At 35.1% G+C, this 18,834-nt stretch overlaps 1 protein-coding gene and 1 long non-coding RNA gene across 5 annotated transcripts; one reads left to right on the top strand and one right to left on the bottom strand.

The window, feature by feature from the left end:
* The first annotated feature begins 680 nt into the window (after nucleotides 1–680).
* Nucleotides 681–13,511, top strand: LOC123876699 (mothers against decapentaplegic homolog 4). 4 transcript variants are annotated; one of them, XM_045923009.1, is made up of 14 exons: nucleotides 681–824; nucleotides 1,891–2,129; nucleotides 2,697–2,865; nucleotides 3,765–3,974; nucleotides 4,546–5,064; nucleotides 5,595–5,714; nucleotides 6,289–6,435; nucleotides 6,862–6,966; nucleotides 7,685–7,815; nucleotides 8,606–8,697; nucleotides 8,820–8,988; nucleotides 9,497–9,623; nucleotides 11,193–11,337; nucleotides 11,656–13,511. In XM_045923009.1, exons 2-14 carry the CDS (start codon nucleotides 1,893–1,895, stop codon nucleotides 11,723–11,725), a joined length of 2,241 nt encoding a protein of 746 aa, XP_045778965.1. In that variant the 5' UTR covers nucleotides 681–824; nucleotides 1,891–1,892; the 3' UTR covers nucleotides 11,726–13,511. The 4 variants fall into 4 exon arrangements, with proteins under 4 accessions (XP_045778965.1, XP_045778966.1, XP_045778964.1 ...); XM_045923010.1 differs by having other exon boundaries at nucleotides 2,697–2,871; nucleotides 5,607–5,714; nucleotides 11,656–12,933; XM_045923008.1 differs by having other exon boundaries at nucleotides 2,697–2,871; nucleotides 11,656–12,931.
* On the bottom strand, nucleotides 12,945–18,565 carry LOC123876717. The gene is made up of 2 exons (XR_006798408.1): nucleotides 13,680–18,565; nucleotides 12,945–13,419 (listed from the first exon to the last, which is right to left on the bottom strand). It is a non-coding gene; the product is annotated as an uncharacterized LOC123876717 (long non-coding RNA).
* Between the last annotated feature and the right edge of the window lie 269 nt (nucleotides 18,566–18,834).

Raw genomic sequence — 18,834 nt, 5'->3', positions numbered from 1 at the left:
TTAGCTGGCGGGCGTGCTCTGCTTTTTTGCAGTGTTTTTTTTGTTTTTTTGTTAAAACTGACTGGAAAGCGCTCTCGGCTCTAAAGGGGTGTTGTGCGTATGTCGGCACAGACGGGGTCCATACTTGTATAGTTTAACCATAAATTTAGTGAGCGAAGCGAAAAATCGTAGGTCTATGAGTTTAACTAACTTGTTACAAATAACTACAAACTTGACATTAGCTTATCTTTGTAAAGCCAGACGAAAGAGGAAAAAACAAAGTTGGCCTTCTTGTCACAAAGTGGTCAAATATTGGTCGCTTTTGGTGCCAAGCTTGGTGCCAAGTTTGTGCCCTTTATGGTGCCCTTTGTCATATTTTGCCAAGCAATGACCACCGAACATATCAAATATAGATAGTTTTTAGAGGGAAAAAGAATCTTGAAGCAGGTGAAGGTATTTCTTTCTTTACAATTACTCATGAATTATTTTCATTCAATATTTTAATTATTTTTAGATCGTATCAGATCGTTTTTAACAGTAGATTATTTTCTTGTTATGAGCAAACACTTCGCCGGTGAACTTGACTTAGACCATAGACAATATTTTAGGCACAAACCACGCACCGACATACCATGCCTAACATCACGGCCCAACACTAGAACTTTTATAGAGTAGAGTATAAATGTTCCTTGCATTGCACTATGGATTGCTAAAATGTCGTGTTCTGTTTTGGTTTCATCTCGAAATAAAGGAAATCAATTTTCATAATAAATCCATGATTTTTAGAATTATACAATAAGTGCATTACATATGAAAATTGGAATCGTTTTCCTGCCAATACGGAGGTAAGTATGTTATTTTCTTAAAGCTCGTTATTCGAGCAATAAACGCGAATGATTATTTTATTTTATTTTCTAAAGATCTATTAATTCTTAGAAATTATCAATTGTAACTTAACTGTATTCGGCTTTCTTCGCATACGTAGAAAGCTAAATGCTTACAGTTTGTTGTTAATTAGTCGATATAATTATAATTTTAATAAGGATACTATGTATCAATTGTTATAAATAGATTTATAATTTGTACATATGTATGTAATTAGTGGCATTTATATATTAATTTAAACAAAACTAGTTGATGACCGCTATTTAGCCCGCATGTTTTTAAAATTCCTGTAAGAACTTTTTGTTTTCTCAGGATATAAAGTATACTATATATTATAAGTAGGTATTCTATCCTTTATCCTGCCGGATGAAAGCAGGGTGTCAGTTTTCTCTGTCTTCATTTCCTCAAAATCAGTTTAGTGCTTGAGCCTTTGAAAAGATGAAAGACTACATTTTAGCATTAATATAATCTTATTTTAATATGGATGGATATGGGTTTTGATTAAACTTTTGTAAAATGCAGAAAGATACTGCTGCTTATACTGACTACTAATATCTTTTGGTTTTAAATTAATATTAAGTTAGCTGAGATAGAATTTCTTAATATCATTTTATCATTTCTTAGTGATCTAGAAATGAAATGAATTTCTTTCTATCCAAATTTAAAGAGAAAACATAATGCAAAATTTCAAGTTATTTTTAAGTTTCTTAAGTCAGTTTGTCCTTTTATGTGTAACTAGCGTATGCCTGTGACTTCATCCATGTGGATTTCATGAATTCCAAACCCCTATTTGACTCTCTTAGGGGGTAATGAATTAAAAAAAATCTTATTGAATCTCTAAGTCATAATAGCTATCTGCAATCTACATGCCGAATTTTAGCCTGACCCATCCTGATACCCTGAGTAGTTTCAGCTGTGCTTTGATAGATCAGTCAGTCAGTCACCTTATCGTTTTATATATTATAATAGATTTAAAATATATAATAGAATTATTATAGATTAAATTGTTTCTATTGATACTTTTAGACATGAATACTACAGCACCAACATCAGCAGATGCCTGCCTTAGCATAGTTCACTCCTTGATGTGCCACAGGCAAGGGGGTGAGAGTGAAGGCTTCTCAAAGAGAGCTATTGAGTCCCTGGTCAAGAAGCTGAAGGAAAAACGAGATGAGCTGGACTCTTTGATCACAGCGATCACAACAAATGGTGCACATCCAAGCAAATGTGTCACAATACAGCGTACACTAGATGGTCGCTTACAGGTATGTTCAACCTGTTAAAGACTAGAAATAAACTGTGTTGCTATGTTTACAGCTAAAAAAATGATTTTGTCATTTTTGATCAAGTGTGTACCAATGACTTTATAAAACAAACTAGCGACATGTAAATTTAGGTTTTAAAAAATCCTGAAAGAACTTTGATTTTGGTGAGAAAAGTAAGTTATGTCATTCTCCAGTTTTTTAACTAAGGATACTGTTACTGATGCAAAAAATCACATTAGTATCCTCTGTTGCAACATGATTGCAGGAAAAGCTAATAAACAAAAAAAACTTTCACATTTATAATAATATAATACAGGGAGTGATTTAAAAATTTATGTTTCATCATTCATTACCTATGTATTTGTACATCATCATCTGATTGAGTTGAAACTTTGTACAGTTCTTGTTCGCAATTGCATGAAGGTTTCTGAATTAAACCTTCAATGTACAATAGGTTGCTGGTGAGTCACATTGCATGCTGGGCAATAGGGTTAAAAAAAAGTTTTATGGCTGTTATGAATGATGAGACAGCCCAAATTTCATTATCTCCTTTTATTATGATTTTAGGTAGCAGGCAGAAAAGGTTTCCCACACGTAATCTACGCCCGTATATGGCGCTGGCCAGACCTGCACAAGAATGAATTGAAACATGTCAAGTTTTGCCAGTTCGCCTTTGATCTCAAATGTGACTCGGTCTGCGTTAACCCTTACCATTACGAGAGAGTTGTGTCTCCAGGTATTGGTTAGTATTTAAGTTGTTATTTTTTCAGAGTAAATCTGGCCCGCATATGACTTTCTGTACTAGAAGTTAAAAAAATAATTTGTTGTAGTTTTGAAAATTAATAAAGGATCCTATTCATCAATTGATTAATTTTCAAAATATTGGGAATCCTTATCTTCTCTCACAATTTCAAATTCAAGATTGAAAAAAAAATCATTGTCAAAGTCATTTGCAGGAATCAGAATTTTTTATCTGAAATTTGGGGTGAATGACCTTTAACATTATTATTAGTATGGACAATGGACATAACTGCGGAATTCTAGGATTGTGAGATTATGCTCCCTTATTTAAAACAAACCCTACTTTGAGGAAGACCCATGCTCAGTAGTGAGCAGGTGAGAACTTGATCATGATGATATGATGAGGATTAAAATACACAAGAAAACAAACAGATGTTTGTTTTCTTGTGTATTTCGATAACTTCCACATAAGTTGTATACCCAAAACCATAAGTTTTCAATAGAGTGCGCTAAAAAGTCAAAACGATATTTTACGCTGTCCTCTTGTAAAATTGAATTTTTAGCATTTTTTTATTTGAATGATAAACTTTCTTAGGATTATAGGAACTCTTTTATTTCCCGGGATGAAAAGGAGCCTATGCCATTCTCCTAGTCTTTAACTATACCTTTGATCCGATGCGGCGTGATTGAAGGACAAACCAATAAACTAACAAACAAACACTTTCGCATTTTAATGTAATAACAAAATAACAATAATTTCGAATTATAGAGATAACATTGCATACTATGTTAATCATACAGTAAAATCTATACCTTATAGTAAATAAGATTAAACAAATATTTAATCTTTGTGGATAGCCCTAAGATAATGAAGATCCTGTCATATATTTCTAGATCTTTCCGGGCTAACACTCCAATCAGGACCTAGTAGATTAGTCAAAGACGAGTACACAGCAGGCATTGGTGGAAACGGCATGGATATGGACACGGGGGAACTTGTGACCATACAACACCATGCAACTAGTCCCAGACATCACCACGGCAACATGCAACATCACCACCAACAGTTCCAAACAACTAATATCATTATAAACCAAGGGCAAAGTAAGCATTTAATTTGTACTGATTATGGCTCGTGTTTCGTGTCACGAAAGTTGGCCTAATATGACACCCAGGTTAGATTATAGCACTTTACTACTTCTTTCTTTTGGATATATGCAGACCCTTGAGCCCTTGTGTCATGTCGACTTTCTCCGATCCATTATGATCGCCGCTAATTTTAAATTTCCCCGCCAATACTTGTGGCAGCACTTTCCTGATTAGAATTAAAGTATTACAGTAATAGCAGTATTAGTTTCATACAATGCATATTTCTAAGACCCTCATAGACAATTTGTGACAGCAGCATTTTCCAATCCAACTAAGAGCTGAGTGAAGATTGATTATATCCTCCAAGAATATTTTATTTGTTTCTTTCATGATAATAAGTGATGCAAAAAAAAATCTAGTATATCAAAAAGGTATGAGAATACCGGAATTTGTAAAGTGGAGAGGCCAAACTTTCGTGGCGCGAATTGCAATTTCTTTTATTTCTTTTCACCTTGAGTGTTATTAATTTGCAAAATTTCGCGCAGCATGTTAATTTTTTTCTTTTGCATTCTTTTTATTTTCCTAGCGCCAGATGGCGTTGCGAATATGTTTTCCGCTACGCACGGACCACGACCGTCGATACGGCCGGGAGCGCCTTTGGTGCCTCAGCAAATGGTGCATTCGCCTGGAGCTCAAATGTTAAACCATCAAACCAACCAGATGGGGCCGGGAACACCTCAAATGGGGCCGGGTACACCACAGATGGGGCCAGGGACACCACAAATGGGACCGGGGACACCACAAATGGGGCCGGGTACACCGCAAATGGGGCCGGGTACACCACAAATGGGGCCGGGTACACCACAGATGGGGCCGGGAACACCTCAAATGGGGACAAACGTACCACAGATGGCGTCTCCGAGAATGGCCTCTGCACCCACACAGATGTCCCCGGGAACACCTCAGATGCCGATAAGTCAAGGCATGTCGATACCTAGTCCGCAACAAATGGTCATGGCGCAACAGAGGACTATAGCGCCGAAGCTAGAACCGCCCGATACAATGGACGCGCGCGCGATGTGGCTGCCGAAAAGAATGAACCATTGTAAGCTTATCTTTATTTTGCACATATTTTTTAATTATTACTTGTGGCAACCTTTTCGTCGTTTATTCGTTGTTTTTTTTATTTGTACATGTTTAAAGGCAGGTTTCATAAAGAAGTGCTGTTGTTTATTATTCGTGTTTACTATTTAATTATGCAGTGTTTGTGATAAAATTTTTAAAAATATCAAATGAAAAACTGTTGTAATGTCCTCGTCAACTTTTCATGGATTAAAGTTTTTTTAAATTACATTTGTGGACTCACAAAATTGACCTTTATCTTAGTAAATTCGTAAGTAGACTAGCGCTTGGCTGCATTCAGACCTGCTGGCAAGTGATGATGTAGCCTGAGATGGAGCGCGTTTGCCTAGAAGATGCTTATTCACTCTAGAGTTGAAATATTAAAATTCCATCCATTTTAAAATTGGACGGGAATATCCTTAACCTAGTATAATGTAAAGCGGCTACTTCGGGCGTTATTACATACCGCGATATATTAAATGCGCGTTTTGTATAGGTATTGACTGTTTCCAGCTGCCATGCCAGTCAGTATGTCCCCTGGTGCTACCACTCCGCTACTGGATTCATCCAACAATACTTTCTTCACGACTGAGCAGACCACCACTGACACGCAAATGACTCAAACTTTACCAGGTAACATGCTAAGATAAACATTTGAAAATGTTTTTTTTTTTCAAATTTAAGGATTTTTGAAGCCTTTAAGTATCCCAAGATGTATGAGAGATTTTTACTAAAATTCTTTTCTTCTTAAAACAACTCTTCAACTTATTCAATGAGCGCTAGGTAAGGATTTATTGAGTGAAAAGAAATCAAACTAATTGTTAATGTATATTTAAACACCAAATAACATTGAATTCCAAAATATTACTATGAAAGTAATTCAATTTCGACCTTTCACTATCTGAGTCAGTCCTCATTCCGAGTCAGGTGTCCATTAGACCTCAGGGTTTGCTGTCAGTTTGGCCACAATTATTGCTGTGACTGACGAATAATCCACTGTCTTATACCACTGACGTTTGCTGTGGAAATATCTGGATAACTCTGTGTTTGAAACTATTATTATTATTGTTCACTCATGATTGACGACGGAATTGACTAATACAGATGTATCAATCGGCTGATGGATACCCTAGTCTGAGGAGGAACTGGTACTAGGAGACCATGCTTCACCATAGCAACATGACTTAATTAAATCTATTGTTCCCAGCGGGCTCAGTGGCCGTGTCAGCGGCATCGGCGGCGCCAGTCACCGCGGTATCGGCTATGCCCACTGAGCCTCAGCAGAACGGCTTCCCCGCAGGCAGCCCCGCGCCACAGCAGAGTCCAGTGCCACACCGCACTCAGCATCAGCAGGGTAGGTCATTGTTACCTCGGGCTCAGTGGCCGTGTCAGCGGCATCGGCGGCGTCAGTGACTGCAGTATCGCCCTCGAGCTGTAAAAGAATAGCCTAGCTACCCATATGTTTTTCTTATTCGCGGACAGTAAAGTTATTAATTGGCCTTTGGCTGCAATCTCAAGTGACAATAATGCGTAAAAAATGACTTCTCACGCGCCATTTTAACTTTATGTGTCAAATATCATGTCAAAAGCGCGATTTTAGTTCTTATTTTAAAAGTGAACCGTGATTTTGACATGAGAGTTGACCCATAGAGTTAAAATGGCGCGTGAGAACTCATTCTGTATGGACTATAAGTGATGATATGAGCAAAGTTGGAAGCGCCGTTATTCAAGCGATGCCTAGGTATATCAGAGTCGGACTTATAAAAAAAAATTGTTGTAGGTACATGGACAGGCAACAACACTCTAACATACACACAAAGTCTAGCGCCCCCGCCCGCCGCCCCGCCCGTCCCCGTCGATGCGCCGGCGCATCATCATCACTACTGTAAGTTGAATATCTTTCATAGCAGCATCAGTGTGGTTTTTAGGAGATTTTACAGCTTACCAAGGTGAGTATTCGACCGTCGAAACACAACAACAAACGGCAGAGTAAAATTGACTTAAAACTCTTATTTAAAGTCTCAAATTCAGTACAACCGATTTTAATTCAGCAAGGTTTTCGCTTAGAGTGCTGACTGTTGATTTATGGTCGAACTTGAGTCAGCTAAATTGTTTCGACGCTTGAATTCTATAAATGTTGGTGAGATCTAAAATCTTATACTTAGGCTACAGATTCATATTTTCCAACATTAAATGCTATTTTATTGCTCACTATAGGTTTGCTTTTACTCATTCATAGTTCAACAAGATTTTTTGATGACAGATTCGTTATAGAATATCCGAAAGTCCATACTATGGTTCTTTGCGGGTGCCTTTGAATTCCTCGCTACGCTCAGGATTCTTTTTCGATCCAACCTTAGGCTGAAATCTATAGAGCGCACTTTGACTTTGCTTAGACTTAAGACACTGTTAAAACGAGACAGCGCTATACCTACTGCTGATTTAAAACCGGCTTGTTTTAACTGAAGCTTAAGTGAAAGTATGCTCTTTAGATTTCAGCCTTAGACTCTTTCGCTAGCTTGGAATTCAATACAAACACTCGCCGCAAATAACAACTTTGCAGCCTTGCATAACAAGTAACAGTCATCAACATCACTTACTAGATAACGGTAACCCCGGCGGTTTACTGTCGAGTCAGCCTGCGCCGGAGTACTGGTGCTCCGTGGCGTACTTCGAGCTGGACACGCAAGTGGGCGAGACCTTTAAAGTCCCCTCCAGCAGGCCCAATGTTACTGTGAGTTTGTATCTCTTCTCTTTCTGATATTTTATTTTACTAGTTATTCATATATTTGTCATTGTTTAGTACGAAAATGAGACGAAAAAAGTTGATGATTTTTTAAACTATCGTGAATTATGCGATACGGCTAAACTCTAGAAGTGTGGTGTTCTTTGGTGCTTATGTACGTAAGTGCGTGCGAGCGTACACTAAACACAGCACCAGTCAGGCTGAAATCTGTAGAGCGCACTTTGACTTTGCTTAGACTTAAGTTTCAGTTAAAACGAGACAGATTTAATAAATTAATTTTACAGATGGTATAACGCTGTCTCGTTTCAACAATGTCTTAAGTCTGAGCAAAGTCAAAGTGCGCTCTATACATCTCAGCCTTAGTATGACTATACAGTGTGTTGGTACCAAGAAACTCGGCACAATATTTCAATAGTATTCGACTTCCGTGTTTGTATGTTGCATTGCATATACATGCAATACGTATGAATGTTGTGCGTATGCAATCAAGAAGTCCAAAGACTAAGGCCGACTTTTGCATTCATTCGAGATTCTTATTGGTTATGCATGAGTGAACCAACCTGCTACCGGTGAGTTTATGTTGTAAGAATTTTTGAGAAGATAGTAAGCCTTATGCCTTTATACCTGTGACAAATATAGCCATAGAGTTTAGCCGTATCCTTATTTCAGTTAGAACGTTTTTGTTTTTAAACTTGCACACCATTTTTCTATTACTCAATGTTACGATATATTTTCTTTATATATGTATTTTCTTGTAATCGCTTCTTATGTATTTTAGGTTGATGGCTACGTAGATCCTTCTGGTGGAAACAGATTTTGTTTAGGTGCCCTAAGTAATGTCCACAGGACAGAACAGAGTGAACGAGCTAGGTGAGTACACAAGCCAGAACCTACCTTTATTTAAAATATCAGTTGAAGGTATTCAAATATTTTTAATTTTATTATGAAATAGTGGGTAGTTTATCAAATAATTTGTTAATTTTTTTTCGCAGACTTCATATTGGCAAAGGCGTTCAATTAGACCTACGTGGGGAAGGGGACGTATGGCTCCGATGTCTTTCTGATCATTCAGTATTTGTCCAGTCTTATTACCTTGACCGAGAAGCGGGCAGAGCGCCAGGGGACGCTGTCCACAAGATATACCCTTCTGCATGCATTAAGGTGAGGTTTTCGACTTAAAAAAAAATCGGTGCCTATTATAGGTAACGGTAGTAGCGTCTTATACACTACTTTTATTTACTGTACTAAACTAAAGTTAGCGTATTTTCAGCAAAATTCAAGCATACTTGACACTTACACTAAAAATGGAACTTTAGTAGGTTGTGTTAATGAACAAAAGCTAATAAAATCAGCATGTTGGTGTCGCTTTGTTACCCATCCTTCCCGAAACTGCCCAACGTACATATCTATAGAAGTTTTCATTCACTTCAAATTTTTCATCCGGTGCCTTCACCTCCTTTAGATAACCTTGAGCCTCGATAGTTCAACGATTGAGGAGCGGAATTCCGAAAGGTCGGCAGTTCAAACCCCACTCGTTGCACTATTGTCGTAGCCACTCCTGGCACAAGCTTTACACTTAATTAGAGGGGAAAGGGGAGTATTAGTCATTATTAACATGGCTACTATTCTTAAAAAAATAACGCTATTCCATTGTGTGTTTGGTTTCCAGGTATTCGATCTGCGCCAGTGTCACCGGCAGATGCAGACGCAAGCGCGCACGGCGCAGGCCGCCGCCGCCGCGCAAGCCGCCGCAGTCGCCGGACACATACAGCCCGCACACCCTGGCATGAACAAATGTGAGCATACCTTTATTCCACCCACTTCAAAATAAGTTATTTGAAGTTATTTAATTTATAATTATTAATTTGTCGTTTTTAGATTTTGACATGTCAAATATTTAATTTATTAATATTGTAATAATATAGATTATTAATTTATTAATTATCGAATTAAATAATGAATATTTGTATCTATTTAGAAAAATTGCGTATGTTTAACTGTAACTTTTTATATTTTTTTGGTAGTTATTTGAAGCTTTATAAAAAATTAATTACATATATTTAAAATAGAAAGTGAAAGATTTTTTATTCAAACAAACTTTTACAAGTACTTTTGAATCGGCGTAATATGCTCTTACCAGAAGCATACTTTTAAAATTGACTCATTAAATAGAAACATATGAGCCCAAACTTGACTATCTTGCGATATTATGCCATTAGAGAATTCCCACTGTCCATCTCCATCATCAAGCTCTTGTCATTGTGTTGTTTGAAACGTACTCAAGACAGAGGTCAATACGTTCAAATTCGACTGTCCTGCCGTATCTGTTTAACCTCCACCTTCCAATTCCACCATTAGAGATGCTCAATGGTACATAATCATATTCTCTTGTCATTAGACTTGCAACGAATAGTATATTCGGCAGTATACCGAATACCGAATATTCGGCGAGGCCCCTGACCGAATAGCCGAATATTAGGCAAAAGTATTCGGCTGGATTTTAGCGCCAAAAACTTGTACAGACGTGATTGTTTTATGTACCAATGACTACTTAATAAATGATTATATAACAAGTGTAAATTAAAAATTTATAACACCCCCGACAAGTGAAGGTTACAGTAACTAGAAAAGAGCTGATAACTTTCAAACGGCTGAACCGATTTTCTCGGATTATAGCTAAGAACACTCTCGATCAAGCCAGCTTTCAAACAAAAAAAACTAAATTAAAATCGGTTCATTAGTTTAGGCGCTACGGTGCCACAGACAGATACACAGATACACAGATACACAGATACACAGATACACAGACACACAGATACACAGATACACAGATACACACGTCAAACTTATAACACCCCTCTTTTTGGGTCGGGGGTTAAAAAGAAATGAGAACCTTACCCTTCTAAATTTTGATTACCACAATAATTCAAATACATAGAATCCTCCATTTTTCCAATTCAGAAGATGATTATGTACCTGTGTTATGCACCAATGACTACTTAAATGATTATAACAGAAATGAAAATATGAATTTATACGTAATCAATCGATTTTAATTTTTCATTTTACCAATTATTTCTCTATGACAAAATATATTATTTAAGTATTCGGTATTCGGCCGAATAATATGTAGATATTCGGTATCCGGCCGAATATAATAAAAGCAGCCGAATACCGAATAGTAACCGAATATTCGTTGCAAGTCTACTTGTCATCCAAACTAAATGTGTCTGGTAGGTAGGTAGGTAGGTATGGTTGTTCAATGATCAATAAAACTTAAGGGTCAGTCTAGTAGAATCGCAAACTGCAAATTATATTTTGCGTGGTAATTGCAATTGCATTTATATTGGTTATCACCTCACCAGGCCTATCAGCAGCCGCCGGCATCGGCGTGGACGACTTGCGGCGGCTTTGTATCGTGCGACTGTCGTTTGTGAAAGGCTGGGGCCCGGACTACCCTCGCACCTCCATCAAGGAGACGCCCTGCTGGGTCGAAGTACATTTGCACAGGTAATACATAGGCTATTCTTAATAATAAACTTAAGTCTAAAAGGAGACTTTGCACGTGAATTTATTTCTGAGATTTTTTTTAACTATGAAAATACCAGTTTCAGAAGGGGTTTTCCAAGTTACATGGTGTTAAAATTATGATGATTTAAAATGGCACATCTCACAGCCTTCATTACCATTTACCAGCAGACTGGTATTTTTAACTTATCATGTCTCGCTAGTGTCACTCCAATTATTTATCAGTATAATCACAAGCTAACTTATTACAAATTGCATGTACAAATAAGGTTTAATTTCCTCTATCACCCGTTCTTCCAGAGCGCTGCAACTCTTGGACGAGGTGTTGCACACGATGCCGATCGACGGTCCGCGGACGAGCATCGAGTAGGAGTTGATCGGCTTCTTTTGAGGCCTTCGTGCTAGCACCGCCCGCCTGGCGACTGCTCTCGTTGAACACTACTCAAAACACTTTACATCCCTTTCCTTCTTCCTAATTTGACTATCTTTTGTCCTTGTTTTACCGCTCAATACAAACACGATACACTTTCCATCCCTTTTTTTTCTCCTCCCAATTTGACAATCTTTCGTCCTTGTTTTTCGCTCAATGGAATTAAAGTACACTGTGCATCCCTCTCTTTCCTCCAATTCGACATCTTTTCTGTTTGTCCTTGTTTTTTTCGTTAAAAAATGGTAAAGTAACTCATGTTGAAAAAGATGACAAATATTATGTCCTCGACAGGCTTGTTGCTTTCTTTTGATGTTTATTACTTTTCTGGAAAGGTTAAAAATACGTCACTTATAGATTTTCCAAGAAGATTTACATTTGATCAATCCATTTTTGACATGTTTGTAGCATAATAATATAATCCAATTAAAAAATATACTGTACACGTTTTATCATGTCGTGAGTTATGTAAAAAAGAATATTTTGGCTATTATTTTAAGTTATCTCGTAGAGATTATTACTCTCTCCCATATTTTCTATCCTTTTCCTTTCTACAAAGCCCATGGAAGAATAAAAGGACTTCAATGTAGTGAATCGAGTGTAAAACGAACTTTTAGTGCTATAATCTTACAATATGATGAAGCGCCATGGTTCATTTATAATATCATAAAATTCAGTCATAGATTCACAATAGATTTATGTCGAATTTTCACGTTTTAAGTGAGGAAGAGAAAAAGATAATTATAAAAAGATAATAATATATCTCCATCACCACTAATACATAATCCGCCAAGCACAAAACTTTCATCTATTTCGGATTTTTTGAAGATCAATAATAATCCTAGTTTTACAGTTGAAGCTATTGTCAATGCCCTTTTGTAACTTAAGTACAAGAGACCACGCTAGTTTTCTAGGAAAGGGGTCATATAGCGTTTTTAAGAAACTTTTTTTAAGTAATTAGTCATGGTAAACCCGACTTTTCCCTTTTCTTCTTCAACTTAAGAGTAAAAGCTTGTACTAAGTTACGCAAGAGACATTTTGTCTTGTTTTAACTCTCAAATTACGTAAGAGAAAAAATCCGTTTCGTTTTAACTCGAAGTCTGAACAGAATCAATAAGCTTAGATTTTAGACTTAAAGTTTGTAGTGGGTCTGTTAAAGCTTAAGTAATTCAGTCATGGTAAACCTGACTTTTCCCTTTTCTTCTTCAACTTAAGAGTAAAAGTTTGTACTAAGTTACGCAAGAGACATAAATTCTCGTGTTAACTCGCAAGTTACGTCAGAGAAAAAATCCGTTTCGTTTTAACTTGAAGTCTGAACAGAATCAATAAGCTTAGATTTTAGACTTAAAGTTTGTAGTGGGTCTGTTAAAGCTTAAGAAATTCTTAACCCAGTCTAGGTTAAGAATTTTTTAAGTTTTTGTTAAAATTAAAAAAAAAATGTATACCGTGGCGTTTTATCAATCAGTGTTTTTATTATCCCTTGAGTGGTGACGCGATCGCTGGAACCAGGTGAAATGTGCAAGTTTGTTTAGTGATGTGATATGGATTGTGAAATGTTGTACAGTACTACGATGGACTATTCAATGATTTAGTAACGCCTTATTCGCATTATTTGTGCTAATTCAATACACAATTCTCTTAAGGTGCACGAGACGGGTCTGCCCGCGAAATTCAAATTTAATTCGGTTAGTGAGTTTGACGTGAGTTACTCACAAATTAGTCGATACTCTGACTGATTTCTTAAACTGGACACTTTCAAGTAAAGATTTTTATGTAAACCTGTGGAGATGATACTGCCATTGGCGCTATTAGAATGCCATAAGCATACTTTGTCGTATTAAAAATTGCGGAAAACCAAATTGAATTTGAATTTCGCTGGCAGACCCGTGTCATGCACCTTAATTGATTTGATCGGTCTGAAAGCAATGCTTCCTTCTCCACTGTGAAATGGATGTAGGTACTACTTTTAGACCTGTAAATTTTGGTTTACTTAGAGATTTATGTACGATACAATCGAATTAGCATCATTATCTGATTTGATATCGATAAAAAGTATAAAATACAATCGATCTATCTTTCACGTCGCCCGTTATTCCAAGGACTCATACTAAAGTATTTGCATGAAATGCAAGATGATTTTGTATCGAAAAGGAGTGTTAGACGGGTTACTAATTTGATACAGTGGGTACATATTTTATACATTTCATCGATATTGAATCGGATGTATTATCGATTTTAAATAAGCATTTGTTACTTATGTTTTGTGATGTTAAATTTAAGTAACTGAATTATTTCGATACATTTCGGCTTATTGTCTTCCAAATTTCTTTTTGCTTGTCTTCCGTTATCTAAATTGTTATTTATGCTTGGTTATGGACCCTTTAATGTCAGACCATTTTAATTATTCATTTTTCGCTTACCTTTTATATTATCAATACCTCGATATGTTCTTACCTTAGTTACAGATATACGTATCGTCACGCACTTAGTAATTGTGTTCACACACAAAACTCTATTTAAAATACTTGGTTGTATGATGTAAGCTTATTAAGCCCCTTTAGCACAGCAACGCATTTGCAAGCAGTAACGAATCGCCAACGCCTTTATGTCCAAGGAATAAAGGAATTAATAGTTTCGCTGCCGCTTGCCTATGCATTAGTGTGATAAAAGCGGTCTATGGCGTAAAGGTATCTAACGTACCGTATATAATACATACATTTTGAGAACGCCCTCGCCATTTTTGGTCTATGACACATTAAAGTCATGTCAAAAGTATGGTTTAATTAAGGACTAAAATATTCTTTTGACAGTTGACACATAGAGCAAGACCTTTCTCAAAATGTATGTACAATACTGTGTGGCAAATGCAATGGAATCCTAGAAGGTCCTTAAAGTACCTTGATATGACGGAATCAACATTAAAGGGTCTGTTAGAAAATGATATTTTTGTATAGCTTAGGAATGTTAAAGGTATAAAAAAAAGAGAATGGAAACAAACTTTGCACATTAAAAAATAAAAGGCGCGTACGCTCGCGTTTATATAAAAAAAGGTGAACTAATAATTATTGTCTTGTATCGTCTATTTTTAATTCTTAGATCAGTAATAGTAGTCATATAGTAGTTGTATACCAGTATTGAGATGGAACAAAGTAAATGAAATGTAAATGAGATCTCAGTATAAAATATTTTTCACAAATATAAGGCCGCGTCCGGTGTCTAGACTGTGACTTTAAAACTGTGACTAACAAAACACGTTAACAAAAACGTGTTTTGTTATTCATAATTATTGTAAATACTTATAATTTTTTTCTATATTTTTTTTTCTGATAAATCGATTGTACTATTCAAGACAATCATTTAAGCAACCAATGAATTTCACGCTGCATAAATTTATCGTCCGACATTATTTTTTATTGCAGTGCGCCATTTTTATTATTACTAACCGACTTTGAAATGAGTACAAAGATCATCATGCACAGTTATAAAATAATAAAATTAGTATCTATAAAGCAATCCAGTCAGTCCGGACGTGGGTCAATCGATTTAAACTTAAAATATTTAAGTAAGATATTAGTGATGTAATATAACTTAATATATTATACAAATATATAGTTTCTGAGGGCAATACTCTTTGCTCAAAAGAATAAGACATAATTTTGTTAAGAGGTTCCTTTATGAAGATATAATATACATATATTTAGGCTGTTTACACACTGAAAATATCTCAGTCACAGTGTAAGTAAACACGGTAGTTTTAATGAAATTGAAAATTGAAGACGTATCCTACATGATACAAATGTGCTATCAGTGTGTAAACTGCCTGATAATATTATTAACAGCGATACCAAATTGAGCCATTTTTAAACAACTTAGATTAAACATAAATAATAATATTAAAACAAGACATAATTATAGTTCAACTTGAAAGAAGCCAAATAGGAATTAGCTTTCGGTACGGTAAGCTAAGTTATTAAATTAAGTTGAAACTTTAACATACGTTTATACAGTAATTTATGATAGAGGTAATGTTATTTTGTAAGTAAACATAGCGCAGAGTGGGAAGGCTGTATTTTGTTAGCTGGATGTGCCTGGACGGTGGGGTAGCGTGGATTTACTTCTAAACTTAGACTGTGTTATTTATCTAATTTCTTTGCGTTAATTTTTTCGTCGCCCATTTTAATCTTAAGTGAAAAAAAGGTTTTGTGCTACCATATTGGATAAAGAAATGTTTATCAAGATCGTCATTATAATTCATTATCTTACTGATATAATTTATAAGAACTATCAAAAAAGTATACTAACTACCTAATTACGAAATTTTCCAAAAACTTATTTTCCATTGACACAACTATTTTAATCTTTAATGTGTAAGTAAATTACTTTAATTTAATGATAAACCACGAAATTAAAATAAATGTTCATAGATTAAAATTTTAAGCAATATTAAAGTATTATAAAATAGACGAAAAAAATGTATGATGAGTTAATAATTAATATTAAAAAATTAACAATTTACGCAACCCCACTGAAATACATGATCTGTGATGTGCTAACAAAAGAAGGTAGAATAAGATAAGGATTGCGCGTCAGATTGTGGTTTACGCACTGAGGGCGGCCTCAAACATCCGGAATTCTATTCTGAATTCAAAGGCGGAATTCAAGATCTTAAAATTGGGTACTTGCCTTATGTTTCCCAAATAGTAGAGAACACAGAACACTTACAGAGTGTGTGACTAGAAAAAGTTCTAAATTCATATTCTTAAATTTTCTAATCCAGAATTCAGACGCAACTAAATAATATTGACTAGTGTTCTGAATTCAGGATATATAATCATAAAATGATATTATGTATTATTATGACTGATCGATCCGAAAAAATCGTAACCAGATTTTTTTTTTAATGTGATGCATACAAAATTTTTGATTTTTGGTTTCAAAATTTGAATTCCATCTTTGAATTAAGAGTTGAACTCTGGATGTATGTGGCTGCTCAAATAGATATACCTGTGAAAGTAAAATAGTAGTTTTTAAGATAAATGACATATTTTGTGTACGAGAATAACTGTTTTAAGGTTATAATTAATGTATGGCGTGTTCTTGGAATATTTAAGACTTTTTCGTTTGCGTCAGATTCGCTTTAATTATTATTATTATTACGTAGCAGTTTTATATTAGAATTATTATTGTGTTGAATTATAATAACTGTTAGTGAAGTTAGTGTTTACGAGTTTTTTTATTGATTGATTATTTTATTTTAGATATTTGGATAAATGTTGTAGGTCTCACCTACTTTTAAGCTTTTTTATGACAAGTTTTATCTACGTTTCTACGGCTACTTGATTTGTAATAGTTTATTAGCAGTGATCACTATTTCGCATGTTTATATGACATTCATCACAAATAATTTTATCTATTGTTTATTTTTCGTATTATTTTCTCAATACGTTTGTTACCAAATACGTTTGGATTTTTTATGAGCGATTTTTGTATATAGTACAACTTACTCAAAATATTATTTTCACTAATATAGTGACGTGTTGCGACAGTGGCTATAAACTATAAAGTCAGCGTGTGGTTGAGTATTCGTAAATTTCTCTCTAAGAAGCTTTTTCACAAAATTAGAAACGTATATCGAAAATACCTCTTTATAGTGATCAAAAAAGGATACAAAGGGTTTTTAGATTTTAATAAGTGGTAAGGTTTTTTAATAATGTTAATGTTTTGAATAAATATTTGTCAAATTCTACATACCACAGTTATTGGGATTACCGTTGACGGCACTGTTGAGACATTACTGACGGATCTGGACCAGTAAATACACACGCCATTATTGGGTATACCGTGTACTATAGTTAGTGATCATGGTACACAATTTGTTGTCGCCTAAACTTGACTGTCAGAATTTTAGTTTTTGTAAAGGAGTTCGTCCTTATGGCTCGTTGATGAAGCAGTCTGAACTAATATGTTTATTGACTATTGAAATATTATGGACATATTATTAAGCCTAACATAAAATTAAATATGAAAAGTTAAGGTCTAAAGTAATTCGTAAAAGGCGTGTTGTATTTTTTGGAACGATACCTGCTATTTATAGTACACAAGAAAACCTTTCAATGTACAATTTTAATCTAATGTGACAGTTATCAGAATATAGATTATGGAAATTTTGTAACTATTGTTAAGCATGAACATCCGTGGTCTCATAAATAGTAAAAATAAATAATACATCTTCCCATTTGACTAAATTTCGACTTACTCTTAAACCACATCAATTTTAGAGTAACATTTAAACAAAATCCAATTCAATCGAAAGGTGTGTCATGTGAAATTAAAAAGGGCCAGACATTCTTGTCCATAAAATCAGTAAAGATCATTGTTTAAAAGTAATTTTCTCTTGTTTTTTCTCTTTTTTCGGAGTTTAGCTATTGCGAAGATGTAATATTTCATTAAATACGTCTGTAAGAGTTTAAAAATGAAATGTTTATGTATGATTAAAAATGCCATGCCCAAATCATACTTTCATGTTCAATTGAATGTTGGATTCGCATAGCGATAAAATATTATTGATGTTTCTTCAAGTGAATTTTTTATAGAGACTTTCGAGACCAATCTAACCGACACTTGATATTATTTTGTACTATTGTTGTACGGTTGTCGCAAGTTTGTCGTGAATTTTGTCATGTTGTGAGAAAGATACCGCATGGTGTACGTAGCCTTAAGTGCATAGTTTAAGAGTGAGTATGAAGTATGAAATATGAGACAAATGAATATAAAGGTTATTCCTCTAAATGTACTTTTATTTTTTATAGACCACCTTATTTTGTCCTTTAATAATAAATCGATCTGACAGCGACTGAGACTATACCTAGTCTATTAACACCAAATAGATCGATAAATTACTTACTGCGCAGGTTGAAAGTCGAGTTCTTTTGAATCAACCTGAAATCAAATAGGTTTGCTGAAATGGATGGATTCATGTTTACATCTTATCTGATTAGCAGTAAACTAACCTAACGGTACTGAAAGACAACCACGAGCTTACCTACATCATA

Source organism: Maniola jurtina, chromosome 22 (assembly GCF_905333055.1).
Source record: "Maniola jurtina chromosome 22, ilManJurt1.1, whole genome shotgun sequence".
Lineage (NCBI taxonomy): Eukaryota > Metazoa > Arthropoda > Insecta > Lepidoptera > Nymphalidae > Maniola > Maniola jurtina.
The sequence above is the reverse complement of the archived record's forward strand: the minus strand, read 5'-3'. Positions and strand labels throughout refer to the sequence as shown.

What these genes read in the sequence shown, in the direction of transcription:
- LOC123876699 (XM_045923008.1), top strand. Translation starts at nt 1,893, where the DNA reads ATGAATACTACAGCACCAACATCAGCAGATGCCTGCCTTAGCATAGTT. An exon ending in GCCGAAAAGAATGAACCATT is followed by an intron (nt 5,065 to 5,594) that starts GTAAGCTTATCT and finishes GACTGTTTCCAG; the next exon opens with CTGCCATGCCAGTCAGTATG. An exon ending in GGCGCATCATCATCACTACT is followed by an intron (nt 6,967 to 7,684) that starts GTAAGTTGAATA and finishes ATCACTTACTAG; the next exon opens with ATAACGGTAACCCCGGCGGT.